The sequence below is a fragment of the Thamnophis elegans genome, chromosome 8, assembly GCF_009769535.1.
Source record: "Thamnophis elegans isolate rThaEle1 chromosome 8, rThaEle1.pri, whole genome shotgun sequence".
Taxonomy (NCBI): Eukaryota; Metazoa; Chordata; class Lepidosauria; order Squamata; family Colubridae; genus Thamnophis; species Thamnophis elegans.
The window spans coordinates 79704917-79717982 of NC_045548.1; the positions used below are offsets into that span (position 1 = coordinate 79704917).

The 13066-nt window shown below is 47.8% G+C and overlaps 1 protein-coding gene across 2 annotated transcripts in view; it reads left to right on the forward strand.

Moving 5' to 3' along the window:
- The window catches only part of EFR3A (EFR3 homolog A), a 95156-nt gene extending 82107 nt beyond the window's left edge, over positions 1 to 13049 (forward strand). For both annotated transcript variants that reach the window (XM_032223495.1, XM_032223494.1), the window contains exons 15-24: positions 674 to 749; positions 2433 to 2594; positions 2786 to 2917; positions 3666 to 3733; positions 4748 to 4875; positions 6894 to 6982; positions 7952 to 8000; positions 9287 to 9390; positions 9939 to 9988; positions 10685 to 13049. In XM_032223495.1, coding sequence (XP_032079386.1) covers positions 674 to 749; positions 2433 to 2594; positions 2786 to 2917; positions 3666 to 3733; positions 4748 to 4875; positions 6894 to 6982; positions 7952 to 8000; positions 9287 to 9390; positions 9939 to 9988; positions 10685 to 10790 — 964 coding nt within the window. In that variant the 3' untranslated portion in view covers positions 10791 to 13049. The remainder of the gene's footprint in view (positions 1 to 673; positions 750 to 2432; positions 2595 to 2785; positions 2918 to 3665; positions 3734 to 4747; positions 4876 to 6893; positions 6983 to 7951; positions 8001 to 9286; positions 9391 to 9938; positions 9989 to 10684) is intronic.
- The last annotated feature ends 17 nt before the right edge of the window (positions 13050 to 13066 follow it).

Below are 13066 nucleotides of genomic sequence, written 5' to 3' on the forward strand. Positions count from 1 at the left end.
AGATAGATAGATAGATATGGATGGATGATAAATGATAAAAACGTGATAGAGATGATAGATAAAAAGAAAGACACAGATGATTGATAGATGATAGGTGATAGATAAAAATAAATGATAGAATGATTGATAGATAGAATGATAGGTAGGTAGGTAGATATATGATCTTCTTGAGCAAGGGGCTGGTCTAGATGACCTACAAGGCCCCTTCCAACTCCGTATGTTCTGCTATTGAGTTCAGAGTAGCCTTGCTCTCCTGCAGTGACTTCTGTGCTTTGAAGCTGTGAAATATATTTACACGTAGTCCTCGACTTACAACAATTCATTTAGTGACCGCTCAAAGTGACGAGGCACTGAACGAAAGGAACTTAGGGCCGTTTCCCCCCCCACGGTCACGTGATTGAAATTCGGACGCTTGGCCACTGGCTCATATTTATGACGGTCGTAATATCCCAGAGATCACACAATCCCCCTTTTTTTTGCGACCCCCCCAACGCTCAACGTGGAAGGGCTGAGGCTTTGATGCAACTGATGGCAAGGCAAGGCGAGCTTTGTGGGGAGGGGCAAAGCCCGTGTCGTTTGCGGAGAGTTTCCACCCTCCTCCGAGCGCTTCCCGGATGGCAAGTTGTCCGTGGTAGCCGTCACTTGTTGTTCGTTTCCTCCTCCCCCTTTCTAGGATCATCCCGGACGTGTCTGATCTGAAGATAAAGCGGGACAAAATTTCCCGGCAGGACGTGAGCTTCATGAAGAAGGTAAATCCCCAGTTGAAGAGGCTTTCATTCAATCCAGTCTCCAAGCGTGGCCCCTTTAAGACCTGTGGACTTCAACTGGGGGATTCTGGGAGTTGAAGTCCACCCGTCTTAAAGGGGCCACGTTTGGAGACCTAGCAGATTAAGTATCACGGGTCAAAAGGGGCGGGTGTGTGTGTGTCAGCTGGTGGGGAATGGAGGATGGGCCTTTTCTGCAGTGGCTCCCCTGGGTGGGATTGTCTGCCCTGTGGCCCCTTTGGGAGGCTATAAAATCCCTGTCTGTTCCCCCAATCCTGGGGCCCCGGATGCATCGCCTGCCTTCACTGTTAACTGGCCAAATGTCTTGGCTGCTGTGGGCATTTATTTGGGGTATTTTTTAAAATTGTTTCTCAATGCTTTTTATTGCTTTAATGGTTTTTATACTTTGGGGATTGTAAGCTGCCCCGAGGCATTGATTGAGATCAGTGGCTGTAGAAAAAGGGAGGGGGAGGGAGAAAAGGGAGGAATGGAGACAGGGTGGGAAGGAAGGAAGGAAAGGAGAGAGGGAGGAAGAAGGAAGAAGAGGGAAGGAAAGAAGAAGGAAAGGGAGGGAGGAGAGGAGGGAGGAATTGAGGCAGAGTGTGAAGGAAGGAAGGAAGGAAGGAAGGAAGGAAGGAAGGAAGGAAGGAAGGAAGGAAGGAAGGAAGGAAGGAAGGAAGGGGGAGAAATGGGGAGGAGTGAAGGAAGGGAGGGAGGAGAGGAGGGCGGAATTGAGGCATAGTGTGAAGGAAGGAAGGAAGGGGGAGAAATGGAAAGGAGTGAAAGAAGGAAGGGAGGGAGGAGAGGAGGGAGGAATTGAGGCAGAGTGTGAAGGAAGGAAGGAAGGAAAGAAGGAAGGAAAGAAGGAAGGAAAGAAGGGGGAGAAATGGGAAGGAGTGAAAGAAGGAAGGGAGGGAGGAATTGAGGCAGAGTGGGAAGGAAGGAAGGAAGGAAGGAAGGAAGGAAGGAAGGAAGGAAGGAAGGAAGGGGGAGAAATGGAAAGGAGTGAAAGAAGGAAGGGAGGGAGGAATTGAGGCAGAGTGTGAAGTAAGGAAGGAAGGAAGGAAGGAAGGGGGAGAAATGGGGAGGAGTGAAGGAAGGGAGGGAGGAGAGGAGGGAGGAATTGAGGCAGAGTGTGAAGGAAGGAAGGAAGGAAGGAAGGAAGGAAGGAAGGAAGGAAGGGGGAGAAATGGGGAGGAGTGAAGGAAGGGAGGGAGGAGAGGAGGGAGGAATTGAGGCAGAGTGTGAAGGAAGGAAGGAAGGAAAGAAGGAAGGAAAGAAGGAAGGAAAGAAGGGGGAGAAATGGGAAGGAGTGAAAGAAGGAAGGGAGGGAGGAATTGAGGCAGAGTGTGAAGTAAGGAAGGAAGGAAGGAAGGAAGGGGGAGAAATGGGGAGGAGTGAAGGAAGGGAGGGAGGAGAGGAGGGAGGAATTGAGGCAGAGTGTGAAGGAAGGAAGGAAGGAAGGAAGGAGTGGGGAGAAATGGAAAGGATGGGAAGGAAGGAAGGAAGGAAGAGAAATGGAAAGGAGTGAAGGAAGGAAGGAAAGGAGGAGGGGAGGGGAGGGGGGAAGGGAAGCCTAACCCCCCTGCTTTGTAGCGTGAGCCCCTCCCCTCCTCCTCCTCCTCCTGATGCTTTCTGCCCCTCCCCTGCCCCCCCCCCCCGGAGCAGCACGCCCAGCAGCTCTACCGGCACGTCTACCTGGGCTGCAAAGAGGATGACAACCTGCAGAAGAATTTTGAGCTGCTCTACACGTCGCTGGCCCTCATCACCATCGAGCTGGCCAACGAAGAAGTGGTCACCGACCTCATCCGCCTGGCCATCGCCCTGCAGGTACCTCGGAGCGGGGGAGGGGGGGGAGGGAAGGCCAGGCTTGGGGTGGGGGGAGGAGAGGCGTAGAAGAATATCCCCCCAGAGGGAAATAAAATGCAGGCAAGGATGCACCCCTGCCGCCTTCCTGGGAGGGTCTCCAAGGGAATAAGTGTGTGTGTGTGTTGGGCCCTGGGCCTTTTCTCCTCCGGAAGGACATCGCCATTCTCAACGAGGACAACCTGCCGATGTTCAACCGGTGCAGCATCATGGGCCTGGTGGCTGCCTACCTCAACTTCCTCAGCCAGATGATCGCCATCCCGGCCTTCTGCCAGCACGTCAGCAAGGTTGGGAGCCAAAGTCCTGCTTCCCCCCACCCCCTTTCCCTCTGTGTTCCTTCCGGGGCCCTCCGTCCCTGGAAGATTTCAGGTGGGGGTGGGTGGGGGGCACGCATCAGGCAGCCATCCGGTTTGGGTGCTCCAAAGAAGGGCTCCCCTCACCCTTTGGGGGTCCCTGGAGATGCTCACATCATTCAGGTCACTCTGGCTCTCCCAGAGGTGCTTTTTTTCCCCCAAGAGGAAACGAGTTTCTCCCTCCCCTCTCCTTCCTTCCTTCCTTCCTTCCTTCCCTCCCTCCCTCCCTCCCTCCTTCCTTTTCTCCCAAAGGTGCCTTTTCAGGAGGAAACTGAACTTTTTGGTTCAGAAAGACTTGTTCTGTATAGGTAGCCATCCAGGGGATTTATATAGTCGTAAACTGAGGACTCCCTGTGATCCTCTCCTGTGAGAGCTCATCCGGGGCGTCTCTGTGGGTCCTCACCCACATCTGGGCATGAGGATATTTTTTATCAAGGAGTCGCTGAGCCGGAAGAGGCCCAGGAGCTCCTGGGACCCCACATTTTGCCCAGCCCTCTGCTCCAGGAGCAAGAGGGGGTGGGTGGGAACCGGGCAGCCTCGTAAGCCAGGCTTCCTCCACATGGTAACCCGGCTGGATATGCCAGGGGGGGCATTTCAGCCTCGCGTTCTCTGCCAGCCAGAGGTTCCATTCCGCTCACTTAACAAGCCTGGAAAGGGCTTAATGCTCCCCTTGTTTTCCCAGGTGATTGAAACCAGAACAGTGGAAGCCCCCTACTTTCTGCCGGAAACCACCGTTCGAGATAAGAGCAGGTGAAGAGGTTAAAGGTTTCAGCCAAATTCCCTTCCAGCTAAGAGGAAGGAAGTTGAGAAGGACGGAAAGGGGAAGCTGGAGAATTCAGGGGGAAACTTGAAGGATGTTGTTGAGGCAATAAGTAGGAACAATTTATCAGTGGAACGGCTTCCCTCCAGAAGTCGAGGGTGCTCCATCACAGGAGGCTTTTAAAAAGAGAGCGGGCAGCCCCTTGTCCAGAATGGTATAAGGTCTCCTGCTTGAGCAGGGGGTTGGACTAGAAGACCTCCGAGGTCCCTTCCATCTCCATTCTGATTGAAATGGCCTAGGGTCTCTTGCTTGAGCAGGGGGGTGGACTAGAAGACCTCTGAGGTCCCTTCCAGCTCCATTCTGATTGAAATGGCATTGTGTTTCCTGACTGAGCAGGGGGTTGGACTAGAAGACCTCTGAGGTCCCTTCCAGCTCTATTCTGATTGAAATGGCATAGGGTCTCCTGATTGAGCAGGGGGCTGGACTAGAAGACCTCTGAGGTCCCTTCCATCTCCATTCTGATTGAAATGGCATAGGGTCTCCTGCCTGAGCAGGGGGTTGGACTAGAAGACCTCCGAGGTCCCTTCCATCTCCATTCTGATTGAAATGGCCTAGGGTCTCTTGCTTGAGCAGGGGGTTGGACTAGAAGACCTCTGAGGTCCCTTCCATCTCCATTCTGATTGAAATGGCATTGTGTCTCCTGACTGAGCAGGGGGCTGGACTAGAAGACCTCCGAGGTCCCTTCCAGCTCTATTCTGATTGAAATGGCACAGGGTCCCCTGATTGAGCAGGGGGCTGGACTAGAAGACCTCCAAGGTCCCTTCCATCTCCATTCTGATTGAAATGGCATAGGGTCTCCTGCCTGAGCAGGGGGTTGGACTAGAAGACCTCCAGGGTCCCTCCCAGCTCTGTTCTGTTGTTCTGCTTGGTTAGAGATCCACTTACAACCTCATTGATTTTCCCTTTGATTTCGAACGAACTTTTTGGGGTGTTTTTTTTTACAGCATCCCCCCAAACTTCGACAGGGACGACAAGAACCTGTTCTTTCTGACTCACAAGATTGTGGAATCCTTAGGTGGCAGTGGCTACAGCGCGGAGAGGCTGTCGGTCCCTTACGTCCCTCAGGTGACAGGTGAGAGACTCTCTGGACGTCCGTCTTTCCAGTGGACGCACGTGTGACTCACGGCAACTGTTGGCCAAAAACATCCCCGGGAGGAAACCCCTGGAGGGTTGAATAGGAGGGATGAAACCGCTGCCATTTGTGATCGGCCATTTATGGCGGAGCAGTGATGTTGCAGGAACTATAACTCCCACAGCACCTGGCTCTCCTGGGGGGTTTAAGGCCGCCTGTTGGCCATCCTTGCTGCCCCCTTGTGGGGTGTTCCGGAGGGCAGACGGGGACTCCTTGATTCTCTTTTTAGACACCTGCGCATTCAGATTTTGGTTCCCCAAAATGGCAGCCATTTTGAGAGGAAGCCAGCTGTCCGGCTTCCCCACGACACCAGGAATCTCCCAACTTTGGCAACTTTAAGCCTTGGCGGACTTCAACGCCCAGAATTCCCCAGCTGGCTGGGGAATTCTGGGAGTTGAAGTCCACCAAGGCTTAAAGTTGCCAAGGTTGGAGACCCCTGCACTCAACCACATAAATGGCGGAAGCCATCTTTGCAGGAAGCAACGGGGAAAGGGGTGGGGGAGTCATACCTCCACCTCCATTTGACCAGCTATCTGTTACATCAGCTCCAATAAGTTGGACTAGATGACCTCCAGGGTCCCTCCCAACTTTGTTATTCGAAGCAGACCAGACCCAGAAATGTAAAATACTCTGTGGACGGTTTACAGCAATTAGCATCCATGGGACACTGGAAATGGCCAGGCATGTGCCTGGTTGCTATGCGCCCGGAGCGCAGTCCTGTGACTGGGGGATGTGGTGACCATCACAACTTGACATTCAGGTCATAAGAACCGCCCAGGTAGGTCTGTCAGAACTTCTAATGGTGACCAGTCGTAAGTCAAGGATTTATCTGAACTTGCTACAGGTTTTCATCATACTCCTAATTCCTGAAACATATTGTCTATCTGTCTGTCTGTCTATCCATCCTTCCATCCATCCATCTCCATCATCTTTCTATCCATCCATCTCTATCATCCATCTATTCTATCATCTATCAATAAATCCATCCATCCATCTCTATCATCAATCTGTTTCTATTATCTATCTGTCTATCTATCTATCTATCTATCTATCTATCTATCTATCTATCTATCTATCTATCTATCTATCACCTATCAATCTATCTATTCATCCATCCCTCTATCATCCATCCATCTCTATCATCTATCAATCCATCCATCCATCTCTAACAAACAATCTGTTTCTATCATCTATCCATCCATCTATATATTCAATCTATTTCTATCCATCCATCCATCTCTATCTATCATCTATCTAGCTATCCATCCATCCATCTCTATCATCCATCCATCTATCTTCTTTCTTTCTATATCTATCTATCTATCTATCTATCTATCTATCTATCTATCTATCTATCTATCTATCTATCTATCTATCATCTATCTATCTATCTATCTATCTATTTATCTATCATCTATCTATCCATCCATCCATCTCTATCATCCATCTATCAATTCCTTTCTTTCTATGTCTGTCTGTCTGTCTGTCTGTCTGTCTGTCTATCTATCTATCTATCTATCTATCTATCTATCTACCTACCTACCTACCTACCTACCTACCTACCTACCTACCTACCTACCTACCTACCTACCATCTATCTATATATCCATCCATCCCTCTATCATCCATCCATCTCTATCATCTATCAATCCATCCATCCATCTCTATCAACAATCTGTTTCTATCATCTATCCATCCATCTATATAATCAATCTATTTCTATCTATCCATCCATCCATCTCTATCATCCATCCATCCATCTATCTATCTATCATCTATGTAGCTATCCATCCATTCATCTCTATCATCCATCTATTTCTTTCTTTCTATCTATCTATCTATCTATCTATCTATCTATCTATCTATCTATCTATCTATCTATCTATCTATCTATCTATCTATCTATCATCTATCATCCAGAATGAGAAATATGAACTTTTCTGGTGTTATCTCTACAGATGAGGACAGGCTGTCACGAAGGAAGAGTATTGTGGACACTGTGTCCATTCAGGTGGACATCCTTCCTGGAAACGGCGCAGAAGATAAGGTAAGTTTAATCATGGACATTGGGCCTCTTTAGAGAAGCTTTTCCTCTTTCTTGTCCTTTAAGGCTGGGACTCTCCAAACTTGGCAACTTATGGACTTCAACTTTCAGAGTTCAATGGGAGAACACAATGCCCAGAATTCTGGGAGTTGAAGTCCACAAGTCTTAAAGTTGCCTGTCCTAAGTGACCTCACCTAACCCTAAGCCTATCAGTTGCACCCATCCTTCCATCCATTTGCACCTGGCCAAAGTCGCCCCATCAGCTTTCATGCCTAAAGCGGAACTAGAACTCCCCAGTCACCCAGCTAATTTTCATGGTTACAGGAGGCCTAGAACTTCCCGTCTCCTGGTGATTGGCCCAAAGTCACCCAGCCAACTCGCATGCCTAAGGCAAGACTAGAACTCCCAGTCTCCTGGTTTTTAGGCCAGCACCCTCACCACGACCCCAAACTGCCTCTCCACGTACAATTATGTATAACTGTTTACAGCAGTGTTTCTCAACCTTGGTCACTTGAAGATGTCCGGACTTCAACTCCCAGAATTCCCCATGCTGGCTGGGGAATTCTGGGAGTTGAAATCCGGACATCTTCAAGTGACCAAGGTTGAGAGAAACACTGGTTTACCGATTCAACATAATGAAATGTGAACCTGGCAGGTACAGAAGCTTGGATCAACCCTTTATATCCTCCCCTCTGACAGACAGAACAAATTCCAGACATTCCCCAAACCAGCTTTCTTAATTTTTGGGGTGGTTTTCCCACACTTTCTGGCAGAATTCAAAAATATTATTGATTCTTTCTGCAGGCTTACCTCTCTCAAGCATCTAATGGCTTTTATACGGCTTAATTCGTTGCTTCCTCCTTCCTCGCTCTTGCTAAACCACAGCTGTAAACACACAGTAAATTATTTTATTTCCCTTTTTGTTCAACTTTGTTGGTGTATTTAAGCAAAATATTTCTCCCCATCCCCCAGATCAACAGCACGGAGGAAATTACCTTTGAAGCACTGAAGAAGGCGATAGGTAAAATGCATCACAGCATGTAGTAAAATATATGTATCCCGCCCCCATTATATCGTATTCTTAACAAGCAGCGACCCCCCTCCTCCCCCCACCAATAATGTAAATTATATTCCTTGCTACTATGGATTGGATCTCCTCGGTTAAACATTCAGGAATATCTCTAGAGATTCTCAGTCATCCAGGTCATAATTGTCCCAAAAGACAACTCGATTTTCTTGGTTATTTTCCTTGAAAAGGTTTCGCTTCTCATCCAAGAAGCTTCTTCAGTTCTGAAGGAGCGTAGCTGCATATTCTGAAGAAGCTTCTTGGATGAGAAGCAAAATGTTTTCAAGGAAAAAAAACCAAGAGAGTTTAATTGTTTTTTGGAAAAGCACCTTTGGGATAATCAGTGTTGTGCAAATACGATTGCGCGTTTAATAGTTAATATTAATGAGTAAATTGACATTTGAAATTAGAGAGCAAGAGGATGAACAATTTTATAAGATATGGGACTTGTTTTATCAATGGCTAAGGGAAAAAAACCAAAAATTTTGGAAATGAAAAATGATACACATGCCTTAATTGGAAAAAGTAAATGATGATATAATTATGCTGTGAAATAATTCAACAATGATATAAGGAAGTACTAATATAAGGTCTGGTGATATAATGTATAAGGTTAAGAACTTATTATAATGATATTTCGCTGCTGATAAGGCAATTCTAATAGGGGAACAAATGAAAACTGGTATATATAGGCAGCGATGCCTTGTTGAACAATGAAGGAATAAGATCTCTGTTTGAAGGTATGAAATGCAAGATTAACAATGAATAGAAGTATATTCTCTGGGGGAAAACAATGCTAATGTTAACTGAATATATATGGTAGAAGGAAAATGAGACCTTTAGTTACATTAGAGGAAATATCTGAGATGGTAAAGCTTTTCTTTTGCAGTATTCATTTACTTCACACGGCATAGCGAAATGCAAAATAGTTCCTAAACTCAGAAGTACCCATTTATTCAGATACAAAGGAACGCTAAATGTCCCTGAACTTCCCAGAATTCTTGGGGAGGGGGTCGTCTCTTGCCCCTCCTTGGGAGACCACCAATGCTTTTACTCTCAAGGAGACCCGCGCAGTCTCTGGCACAGCCAGGCTGAGATGGCGTCCCGGGCCAACGGCTTAAACCAGGACCTTCCGGGAAGCCGTATTACCAAGTGTTTTGGGAACGGGGCCTTTATTCTGCTCTCTTTCTTTCTCTGTTTCTTTCTCCATTTTTTAAAAAATAAATTATCAACTTCCCAAGATAATACGGGCCTTGAAGAGCAGGAGAAGGAGAAGAGGCGCCTGGTCATTGAGAAGTTCCAGAAAGCTCCCTTTGAAGAGATCGCAGCGCAGTGCGAGACCAAGGTGAGCCGAACAAGCCATGGTTTCTGCAACAGCCCCCTTGCTTGGTGACGCTCAGATAGCCTTGCAAGGCAGCTGGAGGGTCTACTTCAGAGAGCGAGGACCCCGCAACACGAGCTAAGCTGGGGTGACTTCTCCCCTTGCGGTGGTCGTGGTCCCACCTTCTCCTACAAGGGCTGGGAGGAACAACCTGGTGCAAAGAACACTTTGCATCGTCGTGTTGCATTCTGCATAATGAAGCATGAGATCGGGGCAGACGAGTGTGCAAAGTGTGAAGGAGGGGAGTCCTTCTCTTTGGTACACTTACGTTTTTACGATTCTAAGAGTAACAGAATCCTAAGGCTGGAAGGGGGGACATTGGAGGTCTTCTAGTCTGACCCCCTGCCCAGATCACAAGTCCTTGTGCCATCCCTGATCAATAGTTATCCAATCTATTCTTGAAGACCTCCGGCCATGGAGCCCCCCACAACTGTGGGAGGCAGGTTGTCCCACAGAAAGGAACCCCGCTTTGACCGTCACCCGATCTCACTTGGTCTGTTTTCTTCCTCCAGGCAAACCTCCTCCATGACCGACTGGCTCAGATACTGGAGCTCACCATTCGGTAAGAAGAAATGCCGAAGGACCAGCTGGATTTCGGCTGGGAAAATTGGAGGATGGGAATCTGGGAGTCACGCGTTCAAAGGGTGGGAAATTCAGGGGTGACCGAAGGACAGTACAAGTTAAGTCCTCAACTTACAACCGTTAGTTTAGTGAACAGGACTGAAAAAAGGTGACTTAGGACTGGTTTTCCACACTTACGACCGTTGCAACATGACAATTTGGGCACTTGGCAGCTGGCGTGAATTTACAATGGTTGCGACTTTCTGGCAAGTGGTCGTTGGGGAAGCCAGCAGAAGTCACAAAGCATGTTCATGTAACAACTGCCGCTTTGTCAGTCAAACGTAGTCAGAGGATGTTTCACTTAGTCATGGAGTCGCCACTCCCAACTGCAGTCACTAAGTGAGGACTCCCTGTAATATTTTGTTCTGATGAGTTGATTCTCACTATCGCTGGATTAACCCTGGTCTGTGTTAGCCTCCATTGGCTTGAATTGCTTTTCCACCATGTGTTTCTTACTGTTCAAGTATTCTTAGTAGCCATCAGAAAAGAATAAAAATGACAATTTAGGAAGAAGTACATTTCCTGGACCTGACTTTTAACAAAGCCCGGGTCCCAAGCCAGCCCGATGGATGGATGGATGGATGGATGTCCAGCTGAAGGTCTCCCTTGTATAACCGCGAGGTCTTTCTTTCCACAGGCCCCCTCCCAGCCCTTCGGGGACCCTGACCATCACGTCCGGCTGCCCCCATTACCAATCGGTCCCCGTCTATGAGATGAAGTTTCCGGATCTTTGTGTGTATTGAGGGTTTTCCTCTGCTGGGGATTGTTTTAGTCTTAGAGCAGAGACTGCGCAAGAGCCCCGGAGGAGTTCCTGAGCTCCCTTCACTCTTGGCCACCTTCTAATTGAGTTTTCCAAAACGGCCATGGACACGGCCATGGGGCAGTGAAGGCTGGGGTCGCACCCGAAATATCTTTATTTTGTACACAGTTCTCCAGGCTGTTGCAAAGAAAAATGAAGAGCGGAGGATGGTTTATTTTGGGGCAGCTGGAAATAAGGGCGTGCTTAGGTTTACCATTCCACTTTGTCTAGAAGTGACAATGCCACTTTCCAATTCTGGGCTGCCTCGTTTCCTATCAAAACCTTAATCCTGAGCACCTTAAAACAACGCGAGGTGGGCACTTGGCTGTCGTTAACTAAAGGATGCTAAATGCTAGGCCAGGTTGGAGAACTGGCATGTGCCCACAGTAGTTAATCTGAACCACAGTTTTGCTTTCTCAAAAATTCTGTGCTTCTGCAAATAGTTGTCACACGCACTCTTCTGATAAAAAAAGGCCTCATTTTGAGCTTTAAAGCCTGCGGTATTTTTTCATGTCTTAAAAAAAAAAAGTCTAGTCTAAAGCCCATACTTTGGGGTGGGGTGGGGGGAAAGTGTATTTTTGCTGCACAGCGATATATAGATAAATATATTTAGTATAGCACAAGATATTCAGGGCATTTTAAAATGAGAGGGTTTTTAAAAAACACGTTTCTGAAATTGTAATAGAAGAGTTGGTTATTCTATGAACTATTTCTCTCTGTAATATAGCGGTGATAATGATATTTTATTAACTGAAAAACAAAAAAAATATGGATGGCGCCCCTAGGCAACCATTTTTTATTTTTACTGTTTTGTACATGCTCTCCCCTTCTTTTTCACCTGCCAGTTGCCATTTCCCTCCTGGTCAAGATATTCCCACTTTCTGATGCTTTTTCATTAACACCCATTGCACAACGGGGGTGTATTTTAAATGTTTACCCTGCACTACAAATAACTTCAAAAATTCCATAAACAGCTGGCAAGCTTTGGTAATTCAACATGTATACTAGTTGCCAGTTTGCTGAAGGGTGGGTGGTGATATAGGTTTGGCCCGGGGACATGAATTGGGGAAAAGCCAAGCCCTAGGAATTATATATTTTTTAATTTTTTGGCCAGCCTGTTAGAAGAGCCGAACTCTGGACGTGCTCACTGTAACCAAGGCCTTCTTTTCAGTTTGACAGCGCAATCACAGCTCTTAGAGGACAAAACCGCCTCTCTGGTGCAGCATCCCCCTGTGATTGCAGCTGCTCCAGCCTGCTTAGACGAGAGGCAGCGCCCCTCACAGGACGTTCCCCCCTCCCTTGGCACCCTTAGCTCCCCCTTTTTGGTTTCGGAAGGTAAGCTGTATGGGCGTCTGACGTCATCCGGGGGGTCGTCTTCCCGAAGAGCCAAAAGCAAAGGGAAGGCCTCCTCTGTCTTTTTCCAAAGTGTGGCTGCTTATGCGCCAGCCCTGAAGGGAAGGCCACATGCTCTGCCGTGTTCACCCCATGCCGCCTGTGACCGGTCCTGCTGTCCGTCCAGCCGCTTCCCCCACTGCTCTGCATGCAACAGACGCCTGGCCTTTCATGCCTCATCTGCTGGGCTGCCTCCATCTTTGGTTGTTGTATTCCACGGTGGAACGGTGACATTTCCACTACTCTCGTGGCTCTTGTGTAACGTTTAGCGGGGCAGGGAAAACGTGCAAAAAGGGAAGCGGTCGGATTTTGAGGAGAGGCCTCCTGCGTCTGAAAGCACTCCTCGTGTGGTACATTGCGCTGGCATGGAAAAGCGCCAGGCTCCTGCGTAGATGGTGGTCCAGGAAGCTCATGCAGCCTCGTTGCTGGTTCTGTAACAATCCCTCGCATTCCGGAAACATCCGATACAAAGGCCTGCGTACTTGATCACCCGTGCTCGTGTTGGTGTCGTTCGAATGTTTTTGTCCCTCGGAAGTCCTGCTGGTAGTTTTAGGTAGGCCAGCCTGTTCCTTAGCATTTCAGCTGTTCCATTTGAAAGAATGCATAGCTTTCCGTTGGCGTTTTAACGCAAAAAAGGAAAATTGCTCCACTGCAGAAGACAGTCGTTAACAACCAGATTGTCTGTTTCACCGATGACGCTTCAGTAGATCAGTAGATTTCTGCACTCTCTGTAACGAGCTGTTCGGTTAAATGTAAGAACACTGTGCAAATCCACTTGTAAGCAATAAAGTTTCCATGAAGAATCACAAAATATGGGGGGTTTTTTCT